Source organism: Rhincodon typus, chromosome 18 (assembly GCF_021869965.1).
Source record: "Rhincodon typus isolate 14 chromosome 18, sRhiTyp1.1, whole genome shotgun sequence".
NCBI classification, from domain to species: Eukaryota; Metazoa; Chordata; class Chondrichthyes; order Orectolobiformes; family Rhincodontidae; genus Rhincodon; species Rhincodon typus.
Window position 1 is genome coordinate 41,880,619 of NC_063349.1, and position 17,116 is coordinate 41,897,734.

The 17,116-nt window shown below is 41.3% G+C and overlaps 1 protein-coding gene across 1 annotated transcript in view; it reads left to right on the plus strand.

Moving 5' to 3' along the window:
* LOC109938317 (protein tyrosine phosphatase receptor type b) overlaps nucleotides 1–17,116 on the plus strand; it is a 102,963-nt gene that overhangs the window by 26,753 nt on the left and 59,094 nt on the right. Inside the window, exons 5-8 of the mRNA XM_048607930.1 lie at nucleotides 2,932–3,208; nucleotides 7,589–7,867; nucleotides 11,628–11,885; nucleotides 14,324–14,587. Coding sequence (XP_048463887.1) covers nucleotides 2,932–3,208; nucleotides 7,589–7,867; nucleotides 11,628–11,885; nucleotides 14,324–14,587 — 1,078 coding nt within the window. The remainder of the gene's footprint in view (nucleotides 1–2,931; nucleotides 3,209–7,588; nucleotides 7,868–11,627; nucleotides 11,886–14,323; nucleotides 14,588–17,116) is intronic.

The following is a 17,116-nucleotide window of genomic DNA, read 5'->3' on the forward strand; positions in this document are numbered from 1 at the left end:
CTATTTCAAGGAGCGGGTATGATGGGCCAAATAGCTTCCTTCTCTTTTGTCAGAATTTGATACTTATTGAGCGAGTTGTGTTCCTGGTGTTACATCCGTGAGGTGCAGGACTAAACGATCTCTTGTGGACGTGTTTCAACGTAACTGGCAGCAATTACATTGTACTTTAGACACAGATCCTAAGATTCAGAAGAAATTATCACTCGTTGGTTTCTGTTGATGCTCAGTTGTGGCACGAACGAGTTCCTGGAATAAAAGCCTGTGACTCAACCTTCAGCCAAACCTTCTAAGGTAATCGAATAAAATCGACTACTGGGTGGGTTTCAATGCATTTCTCACTCCACGGTTAACCTATTGACCTGCACTAACAAGGGAGACTCTAAAATATAAAACTGATTTATTCACATGGATCTACTAACTCTGGGGGGATGGGGGTGAATTAAAATGACGACGAGGATGGCTGTTTGTAACAAGGTGAAGTTCAGAACAAGAGGGTACAGCGTTCGCCTAGTAGTCCAGTTTTGTTCTGTGTGAGGCTAACAGGGCCAAGAGAAAAGAGTGCGCCACATGACCTTATTGTTTGCCTTTGGCAGTCTGGTTTTGAGTTGTAAATAACTCGGCGGGTTATGTGCAAGTTCAGATTCTTGCGAGACAAAAAGTTCTGCAAAGCCCTTTCCTCCTGATAAAGGCTCGAATCAAAGTTAGAAAAATGACAGGAAGCCCTGGGTAAGTGTATGGGCGAAACCGCGCTGACTATTAAAGCACATCCTGGCCCGCCCAGTGCCTGACATCCGCACTTTCCTCTCCCAGAACAGCGCCGAAGTCGCCGCTCTATTGTTCGCTGCCTTATGTGAATAAGTGACTGATGGAGAATATCTAAACAATTTACTTTTATCAAACTAAACACAATCGAGCAATTCGGGGGATGGCGGTAGGCGTGAATGTCAATGTGAAGCTGCACATTGCTGGAGTCCTGCGATTTCAGTTCTCATATCTGTTAGCGTAAAAAAAAGTGACCCTTTCACTTGGCGATTGGTCAATACCAATTGCAGAGAATAATGCAAAGCCTGCATTTTAGAACATATACACCAAGTACAGCCATCATTTGAAAACTGGCTAATACTGACAACCGAAAACAAAACTAGACAATATCAGCAAGTCCAGGAAATGACAAAACAGTACAGAAGATTCAATAGGGACAAAGGAAAAGATTGGTGGTTTATTAAAACACGCGCAAATTGTGCTAAATAAGGGAGAAGGGGGAGCAAAGGATGGGAAATTGGTTCAGAAAACCGAGGGACACAGAGAGAACCTAAGATTTAAGAACTAGAATAAAGACACGAAGTGCACTTTCAGGTGTCTGTTATCTTCAGTATTTGTTTTTACGGACTAGAGGGAAGTGGGGCTGGGGGAGAGGGTAAAAATGACGGCCAGAGGAGAGATGCAAGCGATTGAAAGGGCAGCAAAACGACCAAGAGATTGAAAATCGGGGGTGTGGGGAGGAGATGGAGATACGAGTGAATCCTGGACAGAGGAAGCGGCTAATGAAACCAAAGATAAACAGGGAAGGAGAAAGTGCGGAGTCAGAACGGTGGGTCGAGCAAATGTAGAAAGTTTGACAGAGAGGCGGGGAGGGGGAGGGGAGGCGACACGTCTGAGAGGTAAAGAAAATAAACAGATTACCCAAAAAAAAAGTGAGTAGGTCTGAACGAAGAATTTGGGAGGATCAGTGGAGTCAGGAGGAGGGAGTTAGGGGAGGGGGCGCGTCAGTGGAGGGAAAGTTTGGGGGCTGCCCTTTGCAACTTGGAAACTCCAAGAGAAGATGCCGGGAGGATTTATACTTTTCAGAGTGAGGCCGTGGGGACTCTGAGATTTAAATCCCAGGTCTGGATTAATACTTTGGAAAGAGCTGAGGAAATTCACTCTTGATTGAGGAAGTCAATGGAAACGGTTCAGTTGAGTGACTGGGTCAGGATGGCAGCGTGGGAACTGCAGGACACAAATCACACCGTCTCCCTGAACGCTGGGAACCAACTCCAGCCCCACGCCACAGATTCCACCCGATCCCACTGCTATCCGCATCATTCCAGCGGAGTGTTCGATTAGACCCGTCGCAAGAGAGAAACAGAGACAATTGCAATCAAGGAAACCTCAGGAATACTTTGGGAGGACATCGAGGAGTTTTTTCCCTCTCTCTGCAGTCAACAGGTGTCTCTCTCTCTCTCCAACGCATAACCTCCTCAAGAATTTGGATTGTGTGAAAGTGCTGGTTTGAAAAGATCACCGGTCGCTAGGAGGGCTGTAGAGATTGTCGCTCACGGATCTGTACAGTGTTGATGTAAAACACCTAATAGCCGGGAGGACCGGTGGATAAGACTCACAAACGCAATGCTGGGATATGAAACAGGGTTCATATTGTTATGGATGACATTCTGTCTGGTCAAGGTGAGTTCTGTGAAGATACCTGTCAAACCCTATTTAATATTCAGGTGATCTGAAGCTTCTGGGCTGTTGATCTTTGGAACTAAAACACAATAACGCTTGCAGTTCTAAGGTGAAATTAAAATAATAATAACTTTTTTTTTCCTGGCTTCGTACTCGGTAACGCGCTAATTTTTTTATTAGTTGAAGATTATACGTTTGGAAAAATACGTGTAATTAACTACAAACGGGAAAAAAGAGACGCGTAACTTTTTCCTCTTCAGGATATTTGTAAGAATTGCCAAATGTCAAAGGGAACAACAATGTGGGTCTATCTAATGAATGCAAAAACAAAGTTTCCAAAGCATATCGCTTTTTGTCAGAATTATTCAAGTCCTGTACTACCACAGGATCATTTACCAACTATTTATTATGTTTGCCCACGCTGTGCTCTGGAAGAAAAAGGCCGGATTAATTGTTTTTTTGTGTGTGTGTTCCTTTTTCTTCCAGTATGGGATTGTGAAGGCTGAGAGATGCGCGGTTAATGTGACGGACATCAGACAGACCGGGGATACCGTTCACCTTCAGTGGAACAGCCCGGGGAATGCCTGCAACTTCAGCGTGGCTTACAGATGGAATCAGTCCTGGGTGGAGAGCTGCAACCCAGCTCTGTACAGCGGAGCTGCCTACGAGTGTGAGGTGAACGAGCTAGAGGCAGGCACATTACACCGGCTCCAGATTGTGTCGCTTGCTGACGGGCTATCGGCAAATGTAACAGCGCAGACAGGTAAGGCACATCGAAATGAAAGAAAGAAGCGGGGTGGGGGAACCAATTATATATCTGATGGGGGGGCTATCAATAAAGATATTACGCCCTATTGAATTATTAACTTTATGATTAAATGCCTTAGTTTCCCAGTTTAGAAGTCATACGACACCAGGTTATAATCACAAGCTTGTGATTTCAAATAAACCTGTTGGACTATAACCTGGTGTCGTGTGTCTTCTGACCTTGTCCACCACAGTCCAACACCGGCACCTCCACATCATACTTTGCCAAGGTATGGAATTATATATTCTATTATCATATTATACAATTAAGACCATTGTTAGAATGTGGCACAACCTCACTTTGAAATTCCAATTCTGCCCGGGGATAAAATTGACATATGCATGGGAAGTATATATTCTGATGGTGCGGCGGGGCGGGGTTGGAGGTAGTCGAGGGTATTAACCAGTTTCACCTGAAGAAAGAAACAGAACGTCCTCGGAACCTCCAGCAACTTTCGGGATGATGCCCGATCAGCGGCCACTGGGTGGTGTCTATAGCCAGCGCCACCACTTTAAACAGCACGTTGTACAGTACACACATTTATCAGTCCGAGCACAGGCAGCTATTTCTCACTCATAGTTAACCGTCCTGTTAAAGGGGCATAAACGCCACCTTTGAGGAGACTGGACTGGGGAAATTCTGGATTTATTTTACAGGGAAGTGCCTGCAGGAAGTTATTTTCCAATTTGGGGAAAAAAACATTGCAGAAATTGTGGAGAACCGTTTCAGACACCTTTGAAAAACAAATCGAAAGGCTCGAAATTTTGAAAGTGAAAACGACTGATGACAGGCTAAAATGTAGACTGAAAGATTTGTCACTTCACTAGATGGCTAATATTTTGCACTAGTAGCTTAGTTAATAACGTTCGACAGGAAAGATAGTAAAAGAGGGTGGTATTGTAGCACAGTGGTAGTATCTCTGGGCGAAATATTCTGGGTTCAAGACTCCCCTACCCCAGAACTATGACTACCCCACCCCAGAGCTATGACTCGCCTACCACAGAGCTATGTCCGAACAGGTTGTTGTTTTTTTAATAATTATAAAATGGTTCGTTTCTCGCTAATAAGTATCGACTAGGTACACATTAGAATTATGTTTTTATCTGTGTTAATTTTCATGGCAAGAGCTGTTTTCGAGGAGGGGAGATTATTTCAAATCTATTGCCCCCTACCTCCTTTGGGAGCATGGTTTGGCAGTCTGCCTCCACAAGTGACCTTAATTTAGGCCGTACAAGTGCGCACAGATGTGCACGGCGGTGATTTCACTGGACAGAGGCCAAACCCTAAATATGTAACAATGGTTTGAAGTTGAGTCGAGCCAGGAGTAGTTGAACCCCGCCAGTATTGTTCCTTGTTCTACCGGATGTTAGAAAAGGCCCGAGTGTTTTATTCTTGTTGCCAAATAGATTTCAGTAGATAAGGAATGTGCTGCCCAACTGAACCTTGGAAGCACGCAACCTGAAATCTCTACTGGTATAGTGTTGTAGAGGATTGGGTTGGGTTGTTCATACTCTCCTCGAGAAACTTGTTCATTTGTATTTGTCACTTTGTTTCAGTATAAGACTTTACATATACATCATTGCTATCTGATTTAGTCAATTATTGATAAATTGACTTAGGTCTATTAAAGGTTTCCTTGGACCATACAGTGTATGACATGTATAAAGGGTTAGCCAATATCTCCCCAGTTTATCTCCATAATTATCTCAGATGAACCAAGTTCCAAGATTTGTAACTGACATCCCTAGCCATTTAATCACCTCACTACTGGCATTAACAAGCCATGGGAATTTACCTCCCTCATCATCCCCTCAATAGGTTTTTTTTCTTAAAATAAAGGAAAGTAATATCTCTGATCCCTGACTGGAGATCTGGGAAATTAATTCACCCTTTTTAATACTTAGATTTACAAAAGACCATACCAGAGAAAACAGGCTAAATAACTAAGAAATTTTGTGACCGAATAAGATTGGAATGTGGAATGCTTTGCTGCAAGTACTGATTAATACTGAAAAAAACCTTGATAATTACTTAAAGGAGAATAGAAATGGATAATGGAGGAAACTGGAAAATCAGTCATAGAATTATAGAGTCATAGAGTCCTTCAAAAAAACCTTGTCTCAACCCTGTGAATTTGTGCTAACATTTCTCTTGCTTAGGTATATCTTCATATAAACCTGGAAATCTTTTTGGATTTCAGTGGTCAGAGAGATTTGGTGGGCTCTATCTAAATTGTTTCTCTGAAAATACCAATTTAGGGTCAAATGCAAACACTGAAAGGAAAAAAAGAAAGACTTGTATTGTAAGTAGTTTCTAATCAGCTATTTAGAGATGTTATTATGCACCTCCAGAAGCAAGTTAAACCTGGGCCTTTTGGCTTAGAGGTAGGGACACTACCATTGTGTCACAGAGCCCCTAAAGCTTGCATTATTTAACACCTTTAATGCTACCAGATATCCCAAAGCATTTTACAAACAATAAACTAATTAAAGAGTATTCACTCTTGTAATGTAGCAAGCACGACAGCCAACTTTTGGGCAACAAGCCCCTATAAACAGTATGTGTATTTTCATGTTGTTAATTGAGGGAACAATACTGGCCAGCATACCAGACAACTCTCCAGTTTTTCTTCAATTAGTGCCATCATATTCTCTTATCTGAGAGAACAAACAGGCCCTCTGTCTAACATCTCATCCTACAGACTGCTCCTCTGGCAGGCCAACTCTCCTCAGTGCCGCACTGGAGCATCAGCCGAGATTTCTGAGCTCAAGACCTGGAGTGGGATTTGAGCGCAGAACCTTGTAACTTAGAGTTAAGGCATATATGTATATTGCCAGGTGAAATAGTTAAACAGATATGATCTGATTACTTTATTGCTACACATATCTTCCAATAAGTGATGAATATTAATCTTTAAAATCAAAGCATAGCTATCAACAACGCAGTATACCACAACTGCACAGATATTTCAAAAGCTAGAAAGGGCAGGCAAATACATAGAGGTGAACAAGTGATTAAATAAGTAGAGACAGGTACAGATGGATAAATGGATAGATGTAATTCATTTTGTTGCTTTGTTCCATATTTTAGTAACTGCCAAAGTAAAGAACAGATGTTCTAGACTCAGAATGTCTTGAATTCAGCCTGGCCTTACACATGTTTTATCCTTTATCTGACAGTTATATGCATTCTGTGCAAATTGTATGATTTTCCATCTATCCTTTGATTTGTAAACAGTTATTTAAAGTCTTGTATGATATTGCTTCTGATTTAATGGCAGCACATTTAAATCCTAACTAATATACGATGCAATATATAATTGAATTATCACACACTTGTACTCAAAAGTTGGGCAGTAACACATGTACGATGTATCTCATAGTTCAAGATATTATGTGGCACAATCTGGCTGTTCAGTCTCAATACTGAATAAGGGAGAAAATTCAGAAGAAACATTTTTCAGGAAAGAGTATTAAAGCACATCAAATTTCAAGGCAGAAGTAAGCACTCAGACGTTGCACTGAATAATAAATTAGAATTTGAGGACTGAATGGACAAGAGCTGGTCACCCTGTTATATGAAGGATATTATTAAGCTGTAGAGGGTTCAGAAGAGATTTACCAGGGTATTGCCAAGAATGGAGGGTTTGAGTTATAAGGAGACGCTGGATAGGCTAGGACGTTTTTCACTGAAGCATAAGAGGTTGAGGGATGACCTGAGAGAAGTTTATAAAATCATGAGAGGTTAAGATAAGGCGAATGGTAGGTGTTTTTTTTTCCCTAGGGGGTGGGGGATTTCAAGACTAGGGGACATATTTTTAAGGTGAGAGGAGAAAGATTTCAGAAAGACATCAGGAGCAATTTTTTTCACATAGAGTGTGGTTTGTGTGTGGAATGAAATTCCAGAGGAAGTGGTGGATGTGGGTACAGTTACAACATTTAAAAGACATTTAGATAAGTACATGAATAAGAAATGTTTGAAGGGATATGGGCCAAGCATAGACAGGTGGGATTAATTTAGTTTGGGATTATAGTTGGCATGGGTTGGTTGTTTAGACGAAAGGGTCTGTTTCTATAACTGTTGAATTTCTTCGTTAGATCTCTTTTAACCTTAAAGCCAAATACTGCAGAAGTTAGAAATCTGAAATAGACAAAAGAAAAACCCAGAAATAGTCAGCAAGCTTTACAGCATCCATGGAGACAGGAACATTATCAATATTTCAGATCATCCACCTTTTGTCAGAACTGCTCCACCTCCGCAGGTGCTGTCTGACCTGCTGAGTATTTCCGGCAATTTTGTCAGTCTCTTTTAATATAACCTTTAATTTTTTTTAAGATCCCAAACCACCCCAGAGCCTTGGAGTGATCAAAAGTAGGACAACCTCCACAAGTCTCCACGTCTTTTGGACTCCAGGACCTGGGAATGTTGATTTTTATGAAGTCAGTTTATTTGGAATGGACAATAGAGAAACTCAGAATCTCCGCATCCCTGGGAGCTCCCACAGTAAAGAAGCCTCTTTTCTAACACTGATACCAGGTAGCAGGTATCGCTTTACTATAAAGGCACTTGCTGGAAACAAGAGCTGTGATGGACCCCGCACTTTTGGATACACATGTAAGTTGTAATGATTTGGTGGGTCATATCATGTTGAGAATAAGATTAAGAGCTAATTTTAATTATACAACATTTTTTGAAATCTTACAGGTGTTCTCCTTAAATAATATCATCTATCTAAATATGAAGTATCACATCCACTGTCAGTTCAAGTTTGGTTAATGTGACTTGCAGGATCAACCCTATAAGAAAATGAATCAATAATTTGGAAGGGTATATTCGTTGGATAAACTCTATTCTCACAGCATAAACAGTGCCATGTTACTGTAAGGTCAAATCTCTGCAAGCAGTCACCTGGTGTTAAGCCTTAGCTATAGGGATTGCTTGTTGGAAAATAAGAATCACATAATTTTTATTTTCTATGACCATTCATTATAATGGACCAAACATCTTGGTAAATAATTAATTATACTTTGATGGGGAGAATTTTGTTGATGTAAAAGAGCATAAGGATCTGGCAATGCCAGTTTGCAAGTCCAAGATGTGCAAAATCTCCTGGGCAGAAAAGTTTGAGCTTGAGCCAAGTATTGTAAGTGAATTGTAGCCATAATGAGAGGCATGCTGCAGCTACTGCTCATGCTTGCAATAGAATAGTTTTCTGGAATGAGGATATGACAAGAAACATTGAATAATTATTTTATTTCTACCTCCACAGTAGAAGATACAAGTGTCTTGCCAGAGTAGAGGGTAATCCAAGAGCTAATAAGAGTAAGGAAATAAAGATAAATAACACAGCAAAGAATGTATACTGAAGAAAATCAGGGGTCTAAAATCCAACAAACTCAAGGACCTAATGGCCTACATTCTATGGCTCTAAACGTGGTGGATGCAGTGAATAGTAAAAGCGCTGGTCTCAATTTTCTAAAATTCCTTAGATTCTAGAATGGCTCTAATGGATTGGAAGTTAAGAAATGTAGCATTATTATTCAAGATCAGAAGATAGAGAATAAATGAACAACAGGCCAGTTAGCCTCATTTCAGTCATTGAAAAAGTGCTCGATCTCATATTAAGGAATTAAAAACAATGCATTTAGAAAATGTACTATAGTTGGAACAAATCAATATTATTTTTATAAAAGAGAAACCCTTTTTGATATATTTATTTGGGCTTTTTGAAAGTGTATCAATAGGTAAAATACAGGGTACCAACAGATGTTGTGTACCTGGACTTTCAAAAAGCATTTGACAAGCTGCCCACAAAGGTTAATACACAAGATAAGGACTCATGGAGTTGGGGTGATAAATTAGCGTGGATAGATGATCAGTTCATAGACGGGAAACAGATTAGAGATATATTGCCAAATCCTCACCGTTGCTATGTCAAAATCCTGAAATTTCCTCCCTTACAGAATTGTGAGTGCACCTACACCACATGGACTGCTGCAGTTCTAGAAGGCAGCTCACCACCATCTTCTCAAAGGCAGCAGGGATAAGCAATGAATGAACGAATGAATAAATAAATGGGACATTTTCAAGTTGGCAAGTTGTGACTAGCGGAGTAGCACTAGAACTGGTGCTGGGCCTCAGCATTTTACAATTTATATTAATAACTTAATGTAGAAAATAAGGTACGTAACAAAGACAGGAATTGCTGGAAATGCAGGTACAGCAAATAATTAGTAAAACAAATAACATGTTAGTCTTTATTACAACAGGACTTGGGGGAAAAGAATAAAGCAGCCTTAGTACAATTTTATGGGGTTTTGATGAGATTGGATCTGAAATACTGTGTGCAGTTTTGATCTTCGTATTTAAGGAAGCATATACATGCTTTGGAGGCAGATTCAGTGGATTAGTCTCTGGGAAGAGAGGATTTTTATCTACAATGAGAGGGTGAGTAAATTAGATCTAAAGTGTCTGGAGTTTAGAAGAATGAGGAGTGATCACAATGAAACATTCAAGATAACAATGGAGTTTGACAACTATGAAAAGGAAAATTGAATAGTCATTTTATTTCTATCTCCACAGTAGAAGACTAGAGAGTAATCCAAGAGTTTGCTCTGATGGGGAAATCTAGAACAAGGGCACAGCGGATTGTGATCATGCCATCACTTAATACATGTAAAGTTTATATAGACAGACTGTTGCTTTCTCAGGGAGGTCAAGGGAGGTAGGGAGTGGGCAGGACAATAGAGCTAAAGTCCTAGGTCAACTATGATCATAATGAATGGCTGAGCATGTTAACAGGTCCACAGGATTTTCTCCTGCTCCTGTTTATTATGTGCTGATGCGTGAAGAATGTTTGATGAATTTATCCACCAGAACTCAGTCGGCTTGTTCTCTGCCTCCCCATGAATCCTGACAGTGAAGCCTAATACAAAAAACAATCACTCAAATTAACTTCTAACAAAACTTCACTGGATGTGATTTCAGCGCTGTTTTTAACTGTGATTTCTGTGATCACAAGAGCAGGTCAGAAACTGGGAATCCTTCAGCAAGGATCTCGTTTCCTAACTACAGGTAAGGTACTGGCCTTAGTGGTATTATTGGGGGACTGTTAATCCAGAGATCAAGAAATGTTCTGGGGAACAAACTTCAAATCCCACTATGGCAGATGTTGGAATTTGAATTGAATTAAAACAAAAATCTGGAATTAAGAGTCAAATGATGACCATGAATCCATTGTCGATTGTCAGGATAAAACCTGACTAGTATCCTTCAGGGAAGGAAACTGCCATCCTTGCCCAGTCTGGCCTCACTGTGAACTGCCCTCTGGACAATTAACAATGGGCAATAATTGCTGCTTGAAACCATCCAGGACATGACTTCATCATGACTTGACTCTACATCACCATTCCTTGACTGTGACCGGGTGAAAACCCTGGAATCCCTCCCCAGCAACACTGTGCATATGTACACATTAATCAGTGTTTTAAGAGCAATTAGGCACTGGCAATAAATATTGGCCTTGCCAATGTTGCTGTTGTCCAAAGAACTAATGTTTAAATTTCTGTCATGAGCGTTGTTTCCATGTTATTGAATTTCTGGTAGACAATAGAAAGTGACGCTTGTTAACTCAGAGCCTATTCTCAGATCAGAGACTTAGAAGGCATGTTTGATCTGTGGTACTAATTTGTAAGGATGCAGTCTCTGCTTGCATAAGTTTCTCAACTACACAATTAATATCCATAAGAAGTATTTCATCTCTTGCAGTTGTTGAAAGGGATAGCTGGTGGTGGTCTCGCCGCGGTTTGGCTTTGCTCCTTTTGTATTAATTGCATGGATTAAAAAAAGTTTCAAGATGATTTTTTTAAAAATATTTACAAGCATTTTGTTTTTATATTCATTCGGGGATGTTGGAACTCTGATGGGACCAACATTTATTGCCCACCTCTGGTTGCCCTTAAGAAGATGGTGTTGAGCTGCCTTCGTGAACCACTGCAGTCCATTTAGCAGAGCTCTGTGCTGACATTAGATTTCAGTCAGTGTTCTAAGATGCTTCTGTTGAACTGGGTGCAAAGCTTCATTTTTAACATCTGCCAGTGTCATGTTGTTCTCAGCAATCATATGTGGTGAAACAGTTCTCATCATCTCCAGAGATTGGATGCATGATAAACAATCACAATTTGGTTAATGGGCCCATGCCATTTCCCTTAATCTTACACTCATATCTACCTCCATCAGTCTGTTATCTCATGGGTTCTTTGCAGCTATATAGAATTATGTTGCCGAGTGTAATTAACTGTAATCTGCATACTTTTAAAAGAATGTTATAGTATCGACCTATCTGACCAAATGTATTTAACTGTGGTCTCTCTAGTTCCCTCCAGGGTGAAGGATATCCATATTTCAAGGGAGCCAGACAGTCTCACCACAGTCTGGATTCCTGGCCCTGGGAAAGTGGACAGCTTCAGACTGTCTCTGAGCGACAAGGGAAATGTGGTCCGGCAGAGCACTTTCTCCAACTCGACCAACCGTCACACATTCAGGGGTTTAACAGCCGGCAGAGTCTACAATCTCACCGTGATCAGTGTAGTGGGAGAGCTAGAGACCATCAGCTCAAAATCCGTGCAGACAGGTAACTTAGGAGATGATCATTCACATCTCCATTGGGGTGAATGTGTGATCACAATGAACCACTAACTAAAACCCAGGGTCCAAAGATATGTGAGGTCATTGCTTAAACAGGAGTCAGTTGGAACTGTTTTATCCCATTGGTTCGAAAAGAATGTGGGTTACATTACGGTGAATGCCTTTTTCATTACAATTCCAAATGTTGCTGTTTATTTGTGAGAGTGGTGGGACTTGAACCTAGAGTTGGTGGACCCAAAGACCAAGGAAACTATGACTGCACTGCAAGATCCTCTCAGTATATTTTAAAACCACAGACGTGATTTTAAATTAGTTATAATTTTTGTGTCTTCAAAATCTTATCTTCTGAGCTGAAAAAGCTTTATTATTTTAGTGAAGAGAAGGTAATCAGAAACAAGTGCCTCTTTTGTTATTAATCACTCCCAGTGCTGAATAATCTTGGTGATGCTGTTGTGAAAAATAGTTTGGCTGATGCTCTGATTAGTTTGGCAATTCTGGCCACCAGGAACAGTCACCTGTGGAGCTTAAAGCAATGCGACTCCAAGTGCTGGCCTCAAATGAGACCCTTAATTAAAGTCACTCTCCTTCTGTTGGAGCTGTGGTTGCAGCACCTACAGAGATCAGTCTCAGTCTGGCAGAACAACAGTGATACTAATGACAGTATCTGGCACTGAACTTACTGGAATTTAAAAGCAACTCAACCTTGGAAACAACCTTTTGATATGTACCAAGGATTCTTGCACTAATGGAAGGTAATTTCAAGGTTTGCACAATTAAATCTGTCACTATATTCAGTTATGTTGTAAAATTAAACCCATAACCATTAACAAGGGTGAGATAGTAATGTGTAGTAATGTCTATTGTAGAAATCTAGATGCCCAGATGAATACTCTGGGTATAGTGTTTAAATCCCACCAAAGCAGCTGGTGAAGTTTGAATTCTTTTAAGAAACCTGGTATGAAAAGCCTCAGTGGTGGTCACCGTGCTAACTATTACCAATTGTTATAAAAACTCATCTGGCTCACTAATCTCCTTCAGGGAAAGAAATCTGCCAACCTGGTAAGGACAGACCCACAGCGACCTGTTCTTAACTGCCCAATGAAGTCATATAGGGTAATTAAGGATGGACAACAAATGTTGGCCTTGCCATTAATACCCACATTCCTGTGAAAAGAATGAAAATAAAACATCGGTACCCTGCTCTTAATCGGTTTCTTCTATCAATTAGGAGCCACTGATCCCCTTGAACCTGTTCTGCCATTCAAAAAGGTCATGGCTGAGATAATCACTCTATATTCCCACCTTCCCAATATCCCCTTACTTGCCAAGAATATGCCTATTTATGTCTTAAAAAATAATCTTAAAAAATAATAAAAAATAATGTCTTTTGAGGAAAAGAGTTAAGGTGTACCCCTCTCTGTGACAAAAAATTCTCATTATCTTTGTCTTAAATAGGACGAGCCGTTACTTTTGAAAAATAACCCCTAGATTTAGATTCTCCCACAAGAGGAAATATCCTTTCCATATCCATCCTGTCAAGACTCCAAGGGATCTCATACATTTCAAACAAATTGCCTTTTACTCTTCTGAAGTCCAGCAGATACAAGTCTAGCCTGTCCAATGTTTCCTCATAAAACAACTCACCCATTCCAGATATTAGCCTAGTAAACCTTACCCGAACTGCTTCCAATGCATTTATATGATTACTTAAGTAAAAAGGCCAATAATGTACACAATGCTGCACACGGAGTCTCACCATTACACTGTATAAATGAAGTATAACCTCCCTACATGTGTATTCAGTTCCCTTCATGATAAACATTAACATTCTATAAGCTTTCCTAATTACTTGCTTTCCCTGTGTGCTAACCTTTTGTGATTCATGCACGAGGGCAAATAGTTCCCTCTGCAGCTCAATATTCTAACCATTTACACCACATAGTTCCTTTTTATTTCACCTGTCAAATTTGCCAATGTGACATTTCCCCACATTATATTCCATTTCCCAGACCTTTGCCCACTCACTTAACCTATATATAATTCTTTGCAGTGTCCTAATATCTTCTTACCACTTAGCTTCCAACCTATCTTTGTGTCATCATTCATTTAATTTCCTGCAAAAATATTTTAGAAAGATGAAATATTGTTGGAAGAATATAATATGGATTAATTTGAACCCCCTTCCACAGTTGTCATTGTCATTTAAAATGAATATAAAGTAATTAAGTTTAAATGACTCCAATTATCTTAAAATACATTAACAGAATTGACAGTAGGGAATAGTGCAATATTCAAATATTTCCACTAATGAAGAAGGAAGCTTATTTAAATTTTAACTCTTCCTTGAGCAGTATACATTAATTGTTTTAATGCTTTAATTGATAAATGATAACAATGATGATATATATATCCTTTTCTTTTCAGCTCCAGCAGAGGCTACCTCTGTGGTCGTGTCAAATAACGGCAGCAGCGATAGCCTCCTGGTTTCTTGGAAGAGAGCTGTGGGAGATGTGGATTCATATAATGTCACGCTGTCTTATCGGAGAACTGTTAAAGAAACCAAGAGTTTGCAGTCAAGTACATCTGAGGTTGTTTTTCGAAGGTTAACTCCAGGGCGTTTATATAACATCACTGTCAAAACCATCAGAGGAAATCTGCAGGCAGTAGGTGCAAGTAGTGGCAGAACTGGTAAGACCTGTACAGTATTGAGATATCTAAAATGACACTGTTACAGAATCACCATGATGTCATTTGCTATCTGCATTAAATAATTGTTTTCCAGTGAGATTTCTATCATTGCTTGTTCTCAGATATGGGTATCATTGGCAAGGTCAACATTTATTACCTGAACCATCTCTGATACCTCTCTCTCCTTCCTGGACCTCTCTGTCTCCATCTCTGGCAACCACCTGGAAACCGATATCCATTTCAAGCCTAGCGACTCCCACAGCTACCTAGAATACACCTCCTCTCACCCACCTTCCTGCGAAAAGGCCATCCCCTATTCCCAATTCCTTCGCCTCCGCCACATCTGCTCCCAAGATGAGGCATTCCACTCCCGGACATCCCAGATGTCCTCGTTTTTCAAGGACTGCAACTTCCCCTCCACAGTGGCCAAAAATGTCCTCAACCGTGTCTCTCGCATTTCCCGCAACTCATCCCTCACACTCCCTACCCACAATAACAACCGAGACAGAATCCCCCTCATCCTCACGTACCACCCCACCAACCTCCGAATCCAACGCATCATCCTCCGACACTTCCGCCATCTACAATCTGACCCCACTACCAAAGACATTTTTCCCTCCCACCCTTATCTGCTTTCCGGAGGGACCACTCTCTCCGTGACTCCCTTGTCTGCTCCACACTCCCCTCCAGCCCCACCACCTGAAAGCTGCAGGAACGGCATCTCATATTTCGCTTGGGAACCCTGCAGCCCAATGGTATCAATGTGGACTTCACAAGCTTCAAAATCTCCCCTCCCCCGACCGCATCCCAAAACCAGCCCAGCTCATTCCCGCCTCCCTAACCTGTCCTTCCTCCCACCTATCCCCTCCTCCCACCTCAAGCCCCATCCCCATCTCCTACCCACTAACCTCATCCCGCCTCCTTGACCTGTCCGTTCTCGCTGGACTGACCTATCCCCTCCCTAACTCCCCACCTACATTCACCTTTACTGGGTCCATCCCCGCCTCTTTGACCTGTCTGTCTCCTCTCCACCTATCTTCTCCTTTATCCATCTACTATCCGCCTCCCCCTCTCTCCTTATTTATTTCAGAATCCCCTTCCCCTCCCCCATTTCTGAAGAAGGGTCTCGACCCGAAACGTCAGCTTTCCTGCTCCTCTGATGCTGCTTGGCCTGCTGTGTTCATCCAGCTGTACAGCGTGTTATCTCAGATTCTCCAGCATCGGCAGTTCCTACTATCTCTGTAACAATTTAATATATGTCCCTCTTTTTTGAAGCATTGCAGTCCATGACTAAGTAACTCCCGCAGTGTTGTGAGTTGGTGAGCGCTAACACGTTGATACAGTGACAATGAAGGAATGGGTACCTATGTCTAAATCATGGCTAGTGTGTGACTTGAAGGGAATAGTCCCATAGCTCTTACCATTATGGAGGTAGAGACTGAAAGTTTGGGAAGCAGTGCATCTTTTCAATCAAGAATTCCAGACTGTGGGGTTGAGAGTTGAAATTTTGGGATCATGATCTACCTGCTGCAGTGTTCCGACCCAGTGCTAAAAGCTGCGAGGTCACTTTAAAAGGTCAGATATGTTTTTAAAGTGGGTGTGGACTAATGTTGTTTGGAAATCCCTATAGAGAAATGGGACGTCACCGCCCCTACCCTCACAGATCTCCATCCCCACTCTGTTTCTTGTATTTATGAATCAACTTGTTCAGAAATGTTATGACATAACTCTTGGATAGGTGGAACATGAAGACAGATCTCCTGGCTCAGACATAGGGACACTACCACTGTGCTACAAAAACTCCCTCACACTCTCTATCTCTCTCTCCCATCTTCCTTCCCTGCTGTCACGGATTTCCCATTCTCCCAGTTCAAACAGATGCCCTCAGCCCAGTCCATCATTCTCACAAATCCGTCTCCTACTCTCCCCGCAACCCCACTCTCTGACTCCCCCCACATGGCTCCTATAGGTCTGCAGTCACAGCTATTCTCAAATACCCAAATGGAGGTCACAATGGGAAAATAACTTTCAAGGCATTGCTTTAGATCATACACGTACTGGAGCTATATTGCAGTGATGGTGAAGGGAGTTAATGTTTAATGGGTAGATAAGATGCTGAGCAAGTGAATTGCTTTGACCCGGTGATATTGAGTTCCCTATTTCAGCTGCAAGTGTTCATGCAGGTTTTTCTCCACACTCCTGACTTGTTTCCTGTAAGTTACATGGATACTTTAGGGAGTCAGGAGATGATCAGTCAGAATGCCTATCCTCTGACCTGCTCTAGTAGCCACAGTGCTTTAGTTGCTGGTCCACTGAATGTCTGCCCAGTGCTGAACTGCACCATCCAGGGTGATTTTAAAGATTTAGGTTTTGACAATGGGCCCACCATAGATTATTAGGTGTAAACAGATCGGACTGAGTATGAGATAACAAGGTGTAAAGCTGGATGAACACAGCAGGCCAAGCAGCATCTTGGAGCAGGAAGGCTGACGTTTCGGGCCTAGACCCTTCTGATGAAGGGTCTAGGCC